This window comes from Myodes glareolus, chromosome 14 (assembly GCF_982192425.1).
Source record: "Myodes glareolus chromosome 14, mMyoGla1.1, whole genome shotgun sequence".
NCBI classification, from domain to species: Eukaryota; Metazoa; Chordata; class Mammalia; order Rodentia; family Cricetidae; genus Myodes; species Myodes glareolus.
In genome coordinates, this window is record NC_142039.1 from 47256014 (window position 1) to 47268919 (window position 12906).

Consider the following 12906-nt stretch of genomic DNA (forward strand, 5'->3'; position numbering starts at 1 on the left):
TCCACTGAAAGGCGCTGCTGTGGATTTTGCCAAGGGGTAAAGTAATGTTTCAAAGTGGCATGTGGTGTCACAAATCACCCTGACGTGGGAGGGTCTAAACTTTGAGGACGTGGGCAAATTTTAGTGCTTAACACTCTTCATTGTACCTTTAGTATAAGAGCACAGACAGGCATTTAGTGGGATCAGGGGGTGATTAGCATTTGTGTCTAAATATATACAAATCTCTTTTTTAAAAATAGTTATTTATTTATTTATTTTATTATGTATACATAATTTTGTCTGTGTGTATGCCTGAAGGCCAGAAGAGGGCACCAGACCTCATTACAGATGGTTGTGAGCCACCATGTGGTTGCTGGGAATTGAACTCAGGACCTTTGGAAGAACAGGCAATGCTCTTAATCACTGAGCCATCTCTCCAGCCCAACAGATCTCTTTAATTTAGAAAAACATGCACACTTGAACTTTAGGTTGTTCCAGGACTTGAAAATTTATTTATCACTCAAAAGTACTCAAGTTTCCGTGGGCTGGCCCAGTAAGGAAAACGCACAAGATACACTTTTGCCAGGGCTACTAATGCAATTTAAATCGATACATGTATTAATAGCTGTGAATGTGTTCATGTTTTCTCTCCAAATGTGGGCTACAGAAGGCATTTTGTGGGCTGTAATCCTGTTGGGGTTGCATATCAGATATTTACAGTGTGATTCACAACAGTAGCAAAATTGCAGTTATGTACTAGCAATGAAATAACTGTATGGTTGGGGGTCACCACAACATGAGGACCTGTATTAAAGGGTTGCATCATTAGGAAGGGTGAGAACCGCTGCTCTAGAATATGCACCCCTCTTTCTGGTGAAGCTCAGCAATTGTAGTAATGCTGATTGTGTGTGTGTGTGTGTGTGTGTGTGTGTGTGTGTGTGGTGAATTGGTTTTTTATTTTTTTCTCTCACAGAAGGGTACAAATGAAGTTATGTTTTCCGAGGGTGGCAGCCAGAACTCTGACTTCTTGTTTTCCAGGCCAGGCCAGATTCAGGCAGATGATTTCTCTCTCATGTTGGCAATTCAGGTCACCAAGTGTTTTTGAAAACACGGAGCGAGGACTCGCACACGCTGCCGGTGGGAGTATAAATACATATTACCCTCCTGGAAGGCAGTTTTCCCATACATTTCAGGAAAGAATGTTTTCAAGTTCATATATTATAATAGGCTAAATTGTTAGGAATTGAATAACTGTGAGGAAATAAAATATATTCACGGGGATTTTTAGCTATTTTCATTAATAGTGAAAAACTGGAAGAATCCTAAATGGTCTAAAAAATGTGAACAATTAAATCAAATAGCTAGATTAATGCTGCCATTGAGAAGGAGGTTTTTAAGTTAGGTGTAATGGCTTACATCTGTAATCCCAGTACTTGGGAGGGTAAGGGAGGAGGATTGTCCTGAGGTGGAGGCCAGAGTGAGCTGCACACTGAGACCGTATCTCAAAGAAAGAAAAAAGAAAAAGCAGAGAGGAAGAGGAAAATGTTTTTAAAGCATAGGAGATGAATCTGTGCCAAGCTTCCATTTCTTTCTCTGAGTGTGGGTATCTATAGAGAAGGAGTGGGAAGAAATAATGAAAACATAGGACAGCCTCTCCCAGAGGGGCCATGACTGGTGACTTTATATTTGTTTTATGAATAATATGAATACTCCTGGAGTATTATTTAATATATTTGAACACATAGTGCAGGATCTTGGAGATTCATAGTTGGCATTTGGACCAGCCACCGTCTGTGTTCCCTGCTATATCTTAGAGGTGCACAATAGAACTATGACTTTGATCCCTCTCCTGGTGGTGGTCGTTTGCCCTGTTGTCCCCAGGCAGTGTTTTCCTCTGTTGCTTTATGACATCTGGCCACCCCATCCGATGTTCAGCCCACTCAATGTGCACATAATTGCGTTCTGTGATTTGGAAAGAGAAGACATATGCAAACAGATTTCAAGGTTAGCTTTTTTTTTTTTTTGTCACATTTTCCCCCTTCCAGCTCTTGCTAGGTTTTCAGTCTTTGGAAGAGTCACTTAGAGCTTAATTCTGCAGACAAAAGTTATGCCATATCCCTTTGTCCTGTGCCCTGTTGAAATGGGAAGTGGTGACTGTGTTCCTGGTTAGTGCCAACAATAGAGCTAAAAGCTTTGAAAAAAGTGGTGTGTGTGTGTGTGTGTGTGTGTGTGTGTGTGTGGTGTGGTGGTTGGAAATTGTCACTGTATCATTCTTATGTCTCAAACTTATGTTCACCTGCCTGTTTTTGCCTTACTTCATTTCTGTGCTTATATTTCTATTTTTCACTCATATTTCTTTATCCAAATCAGACTAATCATCTCAATTTCAAGAAGACAAAGTATAGTTTTACTTGCTTTTTGTTTTAATCATGGGAGAAAACAATGTCAGAAAGGGAAGATGGCCCCTCTCCCCTTGATTTCAGAGGCTTCTCAGGTCCAAGGGCACAGCAGGACATCGATAAGGGTGTGCGAATCTAAGAATGTGGCTGATGGGGAGAAATCAGAGCACAGCTCAGGTTCGGCAGCCTCGCTGTGCTGCAGAAGGACTCCAGCTGCATGAGGGAACCGTTTGTGTATCTCCTGTTCTTTCTGTGCTTGTAGTGTGTGTTCAGGATAGCCCCGCACAGGCACACCAGAGGCTAGCCTCCTCTAGAAAACCCCTCACGGCCACACCAGAGGCTAGCCTCCTCTAGAAAACCCCTCACGGGTGCTCCCAGAGGCTAGCCTGATTTGTCTTACAGGTGATCCTAGATCCTGTCAGTTGGCAACATTAACCACCACATCCTGTATGCTGAGCTTTGAATTCTGGGCAACAATGAGCATGAATACCAATCATAAGACAGCAGTGAGCCTTAGACCGTTTCATTTGATTGAAATACTGTATATGTGGGACTTACATTTTTAAGTTGAAGCTTCTACGGATCAATTCCCAAGTCTCATTACCTGATAGAACCTCTGTTTATACTGGGTAGATCTCAGTCCACATTTAGAAACAGTCACAGCTAAAGAGTAGTGGGTGTGGGTGGCTCTGTGAGGGACAGTTTGGTGTCATCCTGTCACGCTTGCAGTTTCTAGTCTTAAGGGTTCAGGACCATGTTTCCTTTTAGTAAACAGGTTTTAGTGTGTGGGTTTTAGATATTTTAGGAGCACATAACTTGTTTACATGAATTGTTTACTTTCTTGTGTGTAGTATGCATGCATGTGTGACTGTGTATGGATGTGGGTACACATGTGTATGAAGATGGCTGTATACAACTGTATGCTTGTATGTTGAGGCTAAAGGTTGAGGCTGAGTGTCTGTCTTGATCATTTCCACTTTATATATTGATGCAGAATCTTTGTGTGAACCAAAAGCTTACCAATTTACTATCATGACTGACTGACTTGCTTCAGGGCTTCCAATTCTGCCTCCCAATCCTGGGATTTCAGGAAGGCCACCATGGACACTTAGCATTTATGCGGGTGCTGGGGATCCAAACTCTGAATCACCCAGAAAGTGCCTTACTGCCTCTGAGCCATCTCTTTATCTCTGAGGTGTTTTTTTTTTTTTGTGTGTGTGTGAATGTGTGTGTGTATGAGCGCATGTGCATGTGTGTGTAAGTTGTTAGGGACTTCTTTAGATATTTCAAATAGAAACACCACCTGTTGAGAGTATAAAACAGATAATGCATAAGATTAATATGTATATATATTGCTAGATAACATTTAACCCACAGCTTTCTCTTCTTCGCCCCTCACCCCTGAATTACATCTTCTCTAAGGCATGGCAACAGTGTGGTGTTTGCATATTCCAGTGGTGGAGAGTTCTAATTAGTATTCATTTACTTGACTGGGTGCTCCAGTAATATGTTCTGCATTAGTCAGCTTCCTTGAGAAGCCCATAAAAATGGAAACAGAAGTACGGGAGATTACTTGGGTGAGACATTTTTTCCTCCTCCCAAACAGGGAAGATACTAATGGGGGTAGATGGTGTCTTAAATGTGAAAATATTTAAGCCAGGCCTAGCAGCATAGGCCTACAATTCCAGCTGCTCAGGAGACTGAAGCAGGACAGAGTCATAGGTTCAAGGCCTGCCTGGGCTTCGTAGTAAGTTCAAAGCAAACCTGAGCGACTAAATGAAACTCTGAAGAAAGGATTGAGGATAGAACTCAGTGATAGAGTGCTTCCCTAGCATACAGGAGACTGTGGCTTTAATCCCTGCTACTGAGAGAGAGAAAGAGAGGGGAGAAGCGGGGGAGAGCAGGTGGGACAGAGATGTTTGTGCATATTAGACTATTAAATGTTTAGGCAATGGAGTAGTTAGTGTAGTCCTTGGTAAGTGAAAACAAATATTATATTTTTACAGAGATGAAGGTCTAGACTAATTCCATAATATTTTGTCACTTTATTGGTATGTGTGTGCTCAGACCCTACCACATATGTGTGGGCTGTGTTGGGCACAGAGCTTTACATGGTTTGCACATAGGATGTGCACACAGAATGTGGCAAGCGTTTAAAAATCTATGCTGGGATTTGCATTGGAAACCTGACTATGAGCATTTCCAGGCTTCCAGAATAAAGCAAAGGAAGACAGAAAGGCACTGGAAAGAAAACTATGGTGCTTTGAAGGCCATATTTAGAAACTACCTTGAATGCAGTGTCTATATATAGAGAACCTCTTTTGAGAAGGAATAGCTCTCAGTCATTGTTGTACATTCTGGGTCAGAGGTCTTATTGAACAGCAAGAGAGTGAGCTACAGAGGACATGAATCTTTATGACCAAGTTGGTCTTCTAGAAACTCTGAGGTAGCCCTTTTTATGAGGACCGAAACCATGGTGTTCATCTATTTTTCAACATAAAAGAGCATGGCATGGCTTGCTGCCCTAGAGTGCCTGACCTGATTACCTTCTTGTTGGCTGTAGGTATTGTCACCTGTTGTGACGGAACACAGACGCCCACCCAGTTTCTAGGCACAACATTACGCTATTTTAAATCCTGCCTACTGGCTATTGAGCTTCTACAAACACGATTTGTAGAATTTCAGGAGGATTTCAAAGAGTCGTTATTTTTGTGAGCCGTCTCTCCTGCTCTGTTTCCCTTTTCATTCAGTCTGGTACTCTAGCCCATGTTACGATGCTCTCTGTATTTCGCGTGAATCTTCTCTCTTCAGTTAAACCTTTTGAAGTGCACTCACAGAACAGCCAAAGTGTGCTTCATTAATTTCCTATGTGTTTCTTAATCAAATGAAGTTGATGATCAAAATTAACCGCCACGCACTCCCACTCGTTGTGCGTAAGGGTGTTGATTTCTCTGCATCCACACAAACACTTGCCATTGCCTGTCATTTTGATTACAGCTGTACTGGTGCTTGGAAGTGGTACCTCTTTGTGATTCCCTCTTGAATTTCTGTGACTGCTAATTACTAACAGCCATCTTTTCATGTACTTACTATCCTTTTACAGACACACATACACACCACACACAGACACACATGAGAGTTATTGGTTGAGATTCTGTGGTTGCCTTTAAATTGAACTGTCTGTTATTAAGTTATAAAATATATTATTTACAAACATTTCATACATTTTTTTTCACTTTACTTTGAAGCACAAAAAAATTTTGTATTTCTTTTTTTGTGACAGGGTCTCTCTAAGTAGCCCAGGTTAGCCCCCAACTCCTGACCTTCCTGCCTTAGCTTCCTGAGTGATGGGATTATAGGCATGTACTGTATACAGCTGAAAGTTAAAATGACGATTCTTAACCCTCACCCAGCTGTCCTAGCTTTTTGGCCTAAGTGCCGTTTGTAGGTAAGCTTTGATTTGGGGCTATTGTTAGACTCTGTCTTCTGAGCATGACATGGCTGTTGCTGTTTTTAAAATAGAGAAGCTGCAATTACTCCCACGAGCCCCTCACATGAGTGGGCCCACTAACTAAGTGTGTGAGGTTCTTCACAAGATGGCCCTTGAAGCCCATGGGGTCTCACCCCTTCTCAAGGATATACAAACAATCAACATTTACAGGGGGAGATGGGGGCAGAGTCCTCTTCAGTACAGTAGCTGCCCAGAGGTGCCCATGTTCCTGTTGGTAACTCTTCACCCATGCGCCTGTGAGCAGCACTAAACTCTGGTTCTCCAAGCTAGACTGGAGTGGACTCATTTCTTTTGGATTTCACTGGTGCCCTATCTGGGAAGAACAGAAGTATGCGCATGTCCCCCAGGAAAGGTCTCACCACAGTGGCTGACTTTACTAATTTAAGACTGCTGTTTTTTTTTTTTAACAAATTGCTTGTTTTTCAACAGCTGCATTTTACAAATATATCACACTATGCGTGCGTGCCAGATTTGCCTTTAACAGAGCAAAGCAGATTGCAGCAGACATGGATGAAGACACCAGGAACAGCCCTGTGTCTGTTAACATTGCAAGCGTGATTTGAGAAGTGTGTCCCTGGGTGATTTTGTCATGATTTGAATATCCCAGAGTGCGCATATACAAACAGAAACAGTCTAGCCTACCAACCATCTAAACTATATGGGCTGGCTCCTAGGCTAGCAACCTGTAAAAGAACATTCTATCCTGCTGACCCTCCCTCAGGCCTTTTCATGATGCAATGTTTGTTGACCCGGTCATGTGAAGGTCTCATGTAGGTTGCCTTCTGGTGTTGATACTGCCTTTGCCAACTGAGACGGTCTGAGTTGTCCTGGCGAGCACTATTATGTCCATATATGTAAAGCAAGGGGGATAAAAGTGGAATACTTTAGAGTCTTTGTTTCCACCTTGGATTTGGTAAACTGCAAGGGGAAAGCCACCGTGCAAAGAGATAGACGTTTCTTTCTCTTTTTTTGAACCAGTTTCCACTTTCTGTCCTCTTTCTAGGCCTCTGATGATTGTCACTCAGAAGATCACAACCTTGGCTTTCCAAATTCACGATGGTGAGAAAACAGTCTTCCCTTTGGCTCTCAGAGCCATCCAGGTGTCCGGTACTCCCATGCGTCTATCACATGCAGTCCAAGATTTTCGTCAGCGCTGGAAGGCCCTGCTCTCTCTGGTTCAAAGTTTCCAGGCCTCCATAGTCACACCCTTCTGCTTTTCCAGCCATCACTCCCCCCCTCTTTTTTTTTTTTATTGAATCCACAGTCCACATTCACTTAAGTGCTCCAAGAACAGTGAGGTTTCTGTTTACATTTTAAAGTTAATTCATGATGCTCTCTGACCTTTTCCAAATTTATTAAGACAACGTCTTCCTTTCTGCTTTGATTTTATCTCTGAAAAACTTAGAGGGCAATAAAAAATTTAACAGTCTTGGCTGGTTAATCAGTTTTTAATGCTACGGTTTTTAGCCCCCTGGGGGAGGTGTGTGCTTGGAAAAATTGTCTGATAAGATTAGCCTGACCTATAAAAAGCTGGGAGAAGGAAGAGTCTTCTGCTTGTGTATTTTTCTATTAGGTTCTTCCTAGCAATGGTCAGAGCATGCGATTTCCATCAGTAGAGTGGTTTTTCAGGAAAGGGAGGAAGACTTTCAGCCAGGTGGATGATTCTAATACAGGGTTAAGGGGTTCAATGGACAGGTGCCCTGTGGGTTTGTGTTGCACTCAGAACGATCTCAACTGTTGACTTGTCTTTATAGTAGCCAGGTTGAGAAGATTTCTCTCCAACAACTAGTGTCTGTGTTTTACTTAAAAGCGTGGGAACAGACCATGTTTCATTTGACCCAGTGTATTTCATTCATACTTGGGGCTTTAGCTACTCTGCATAGAATTGGGTCATTCCATAGCCAGAATGGGGTGTCCGTAGAGTCACCAACCATCCTGATTTTCTCAGGACTCAGACACCTCCCAAAATGCCACTTAAATTGTCAGAATCAGAAAGTCTCAGGAAAATGGAAACCCTGCTTGGTGTAGTAGCTACCAGGAATATCTAACCCATGGGCCTGAGGAAGCCCAGAATAGCTTTGAATGTATCCTTACCCCAAATCATAAACTTACTTAAAACATTGTGAGATTTTTTGGGGTGGATGTAGGTGGAATTAGCTATGTTATTCTGTTCTTGAGTGTCAACTTTATATATGACGACTTGGTGTCACCGTGTCAAAAGGTTGGGCATGTCTATCAGTGTAGACTAACAGAAGTAAAGTAACCAATAGTCAAAGTGAGTTCAGTTCTGCAAATTGCTATGGGTGTGTTGAGATCTGATTGGATAAAACAGACTGGGGTCGTATTGTTGACTCTGTGTGTATGTATATGTGTGTAGACATGGCCTCACTGTGCATCCCAGTTTAGTCTTGAACTTGGAATCTTCCTGCTTCCTCCCAGGTGCAACCATACTGGGCTGGTAGTTTTTGTTTTGTTTTGTTTTTTAACACTGCTTCTTTTTTTTTTCCCTTTTTTTCACTTCAAAATAGTCTTTGGACCTAAATTTACAATTGAAACGACGCTCCCTTTACCACATTTCCTGGAGTATTCCTAACACAGAGTGAAGTGTTTATTTACTTTTTTCTTTTCTTTTTCCCCCTTGTGTGTGGGAGGAATGAGGGAATTCCAGAAACACTCTGCCTTTTCTTAGGCATTTTCTTCTGACAGGATCTTATTATGTCTCCTTCCTGGCCTGAAACTCGATCTGCCTGTCTCTGCCTTCCATATGCTATGATTACAGGCCCGAGCCACCACACCTAGTTTAAGTGCGCTGTGGAATTGCCTGCATGGTTACCAGGCAGATTTAGAGTTCTTATGTTGCTTGTTGTACTTCAGAGCCAGTATATATGTATGTAGTATATATGTAGCTCACTTTTGTCCTCTCAGCACGTGAATAGTGTACAGAAGAGGGCTGCAAGTTCAAGGTCAGCCTGTGCTACGTGCTGAGATCATATTTCAAACAAACAAACAAGCAAACAAAAAAGGAGGTTAAAAAATACCCACAAGATAATGCTTTAGTTTCTTTGACTCCAAGATAGCACGTACATTTTACAGAGAGCAAACATTACTTGTGGTTGGAAGTTTGTCTGCTGTGGATGAGTTCAAAGAAGAAGAAAAGACAAAAAAATCTGGTGATTCTCTGTGTTTTCCCTGCAGTCAGCATTAGCTTCCTTTTGCTGTTTAGAAGGAGAAAGTCTCTGTTTCCTCCCCCACTATGTCTCATCCCAGTGCTCGCAGCTTCCCGTCAGAGCTATCACAATTCTCGGGTCTATTAATAAGTTTTCCTGTTGCTATGACAAAATCCTCTGACCAAACCCGGCTCCCAGTTGGAGGTATAGTCCATCATGGCCAGGAAGACATGGCGGCAGGCACATGAGCCCTTGTCACATTATCTATGATGTCAGGAAGTGCGATATAGTCCATCATACCTGGGAAGACATGGCGGCAGGCGTATGTGCGCCTTGTCACGTGGCATCTGAAGTCAGGAAGGGACGATACAGTTTATCATAGCCGGAAGACATGGTGGCTGGAGCACGAGTACCTTGTCACATGGCATCTGAAGTTGAGAAGCCGAGAGGCTTGTATGTTGGTGCCTTGCTCACTTTCTCCTCTTTATTAAGCTCACCTTGGAGTGGTGCTGCCTGTAGTAAAAGGTGGATTTTCCCACCTCATGGAACCGCCGCTAGAAACTCACTCATGGAGTTTTCTAGACAAACCCAGAGGTTTGTCTTCTAGGTGATCCTAGGTCCTGTCAATTTAACAGTCACCATTAGCCATGTTTCCCACCTGGCATCATGAGAGAGACATCTGAATTGGCTCAGCTCATGAAAGGCAGCTGAAGCACTCTTACAACTGTTAGAGCTATAGACTACTGCTGTGTGCTGAGCAATCTCTATGTGGAGGTCATGGGCAGGCTTTTCTGGAGTTAACAGACTTCCAGGCAGATCAAATACAAGTAACCTTGAATGCTCCCTTGTTCATACAAACCTATGGAGACTTCTTCAGGCGGACTCATGGGTAACGGATGTAGGATGACTTTACATCCTGCTGTAAGGATGGAATTCAGGGCCTTGTGTGTGTGCTAAGTTCATGCTCAACCAATGCCTTCCTCCTGCAGGGCTTTTGAGAAAAAAAATGCAAAAAAGGGATTCTTTATAGTGGAGGAGACAAAATCAGCTTTTTTCAAATGAGTTTGGGAAGACACCTTACTCTGAATTTCATTTATCTTTCATAGGATTGGGTCGAAAAGCTGAAGACCTTTCTGCCGAGCAACACCGACTCGCTGTGAAGTAAGTTAGCAGCTACCAGTACGTTCTCAAGTCCTTTGGATGTGTCTAGAGCAGTGGTTCTCACCCTTCCTAATGTTGCAATCCTTTAATATAGTTCCTTATATTGTGGTGACCGCAACCATAAAATTATTTCCTTGCTACTTCGTATCTGTGATTTTGCTACAGTTATGAATTGCACTGTAAATATCTGATATGCAGGATATCTGATATGCACCCATAGGTTGAAAACGACTGGTCTAGAGTTTCTTCATTTTAATAAGTACTCATATATTAATTCTATTATATGGGAGTAATATTACTGTTGAATGCTGTTAATGGGCCCTTGCCTACCTACTAATCTTTGCCTTTGGACAATACTAAGCAATGGCTAACCTTGCATATAGATCTTTGTGTGTGGGTGTTTGGGTCTGCTGTAGGGTAAAGGTCAAGAGCAGGTGAAGCTTATCTCTGGTTTTGTCAGTTCTGTAGGAGTCTCCCTTCTCAGGATGTGTGTGTCTACTGCAGAATCATGTCTATTGGATTTGTGTCTGGGGCCTTTGAGAAATAGTAATTGCCATTGCTTGTAGCATGATTAGTTCCCAGCATAGGGAAAGATAGGAAGCAGGACAAAAGGGAATCCAGGTTGGGGAGTCAGGGATTCTGAAGGTGTTCTTTGGCCAGTGTGGATGGCCAAGGGAAAGGGAAAGGTGTTAGAGAGAAAGGGGGAGGCTCCCCAGTGGATCAGGAGATAAACAATGACATAGGGATGAAAATGCCATTGGAGTAGCTCACAAAGAACAGCCATGGCTGGGGGTTGTGTTCCTACTTGAGGATTCTAGAAGCATCTGGTATCCCTAAGGAGTTCCAGGAGATCCTTTATGAAGGAACTGAGACTTGGAAACAGTTGGGAAGCACTGGAGGATTCTAATAGTCTGGTCTCTTGCTCAGACCTATGTAGCTATAACCAGTTTATGGCACAGTCTGAGGAACCTGTGAGTGATGCTCTTTTGAGAACTCGCCTACAATAATACCCTGCTAGAACAGGCATCCCGCGCGCCCTGGACGCATTAAGGAGAGGCGTGCACTGCAGGTTTTTCCCTGGTCTCTTTTTCAGGACTTAGACACCAAAGCAGACAACAGATTGTCACAGTTGGTTTTGTGTGGCTTCCAAGTGGAAACCGGTCGGGTCCACCCACTATTTACTTTGTATTTATGTTGGCAGTCAGGAGAGAATTTCCCCTTTCCAGAGAATCTCAGCAGCTGACGTTGGGCCAGATTCTCACCCTGCCTTTGTTTGTACCTTCGTGTTGTGATGCAGGCAGATAGAGGGGAAGGGAAAAGAGCAGCTCCCAGGCTTAAACTAACCTTTGCCCGAGATCCCTCCCTCAGTGTTCGTGGGCCTCACCAGCAGAGGGTGACGTGGAACTGTGACCATCTCAATCACCTATCTCGTCCATGGTTCCTGTCTTAAAGATGTCTCTCTTAGCTGGACTTTATAGAGAACAGAAGGGAGATAGACTTTGCCGTGGATAATCACATTCAGGTATATGGCTGTATGCTGCTGGAGAATTGAACATGGATGAGCACTCAAGTTTTAAATTCCGTTTATGTTCACAGAGTGAAGCCCTCGCTTTTGGAATATTTAAGCTACCATCTCAACTTTATGAGTGTCATAGCTGGCCCTTGTAACAACTTCAAGGACTACGTAGCCTTCATTGAAGGGAGACATATACATATGAAGTTGCTGGAAGTGAACTGGAAGCAAAGAGGTTTTCACAGTTTGCCAGAACCTTCTCCCACTGTAAGTTTTCAGCATTCAGCATGTTTCTTGGGGTTTCATAGAAAGGGTTTTACTCTCAGGGCTGACTCTCGCTAATAGTCATTATAATTAAGGAGTCATATAGCTGGGAGTGTAGCTTTTTGATAGAGCTTGCTTAGAATGCACGAGATCCGGGGTTTGATCCTTAGAATGGAAAAATGAAACAGTAAAAGCCAAATGTCAAACAGCTTAGCAGAGAGCTAGACCAATCATCTACACCCCCATTTGATTAAAATCAAATATAGGCAATCATTTAAACTGTTCTCTATGTTAGATCACTTAGTTCAGCGCCAGGCTCTATTCTCAGTTCATATCGTGTCCACTCACTTAAGCCCCAATCAGTTCTGCCAAGGATGCCATTGCTGTGCCATATTAGAAAGGATGCCCATTTTTATGAAGTTGGAAACTACAGACCTGTAACATGATACTTCCTGGAAGTCAGAGGAACTGGGCGAAATTACCGAATGTTGACTAACCTAGAAGTCAGGACATCCTAACCCCAGATGTTGTGGTTTGTGTCTCTGTTGCTCTGATAAAACCATGATCAAAAACAGCTAGGGGAGGAAAGGGCTTATTTAGTTACAAAGAGGCCAATGCAGGGACTACAGGAAAAGTCCTGGAGTCGAATTAAAGCAGACACCACAGAAGTGCTTGCTGGCTTGCTTGCAGGCTCCTGTTCAGCTACCTTTCTAGGCCTAGGCCCAACTGCCTAGTGGGCCCTCCTACATCAACTAGCAGTTAGGAAAAACCCCATAGACATGGTACAGGCCAGTGTGGTGAAAGAATTTTGTCAACTGAGCTTCCCTCTTCTCTGGTTATAATAGCCTTTTGCTGTGGAACAATGGTCTTCTACACTGTAAAGATTTGTTGGATGTATTGCTTTAATAAAAT

The 12906-nt window shown here is 42.9% G+C and overlaps 1 protein-coding gene across 1 annotated transcript in view; it reads left to right on the top strand.

The window, feature by feature from the left end:
* The window catches only part of Mboat1 (membrane bound glycerophospholipid O-acyltransferase 1), a 108582-nt gene that overhangs the window by 71376 nt on the left and 24300 nt on the right, over nucleotides 1–12906 (top strand). The window contains exons 5-7 of the mRNA XM_048428124.3: nucleotides 6893–6948; nucleotides 10163–10217; nucleotides 11814–11997. Of these exons, the coding sequence (XP_048284081.1) occupies nucleotides 6893–6948; nucleotides 10163–10217; nucleotides 11814–11997 (295 nt within the window). The remainder of the gene's footprint in view (nucleotides 1–6892; nucleotides 6949–10162; nucleotides 10218–11813; nucleotides 11998–12906) is intronic.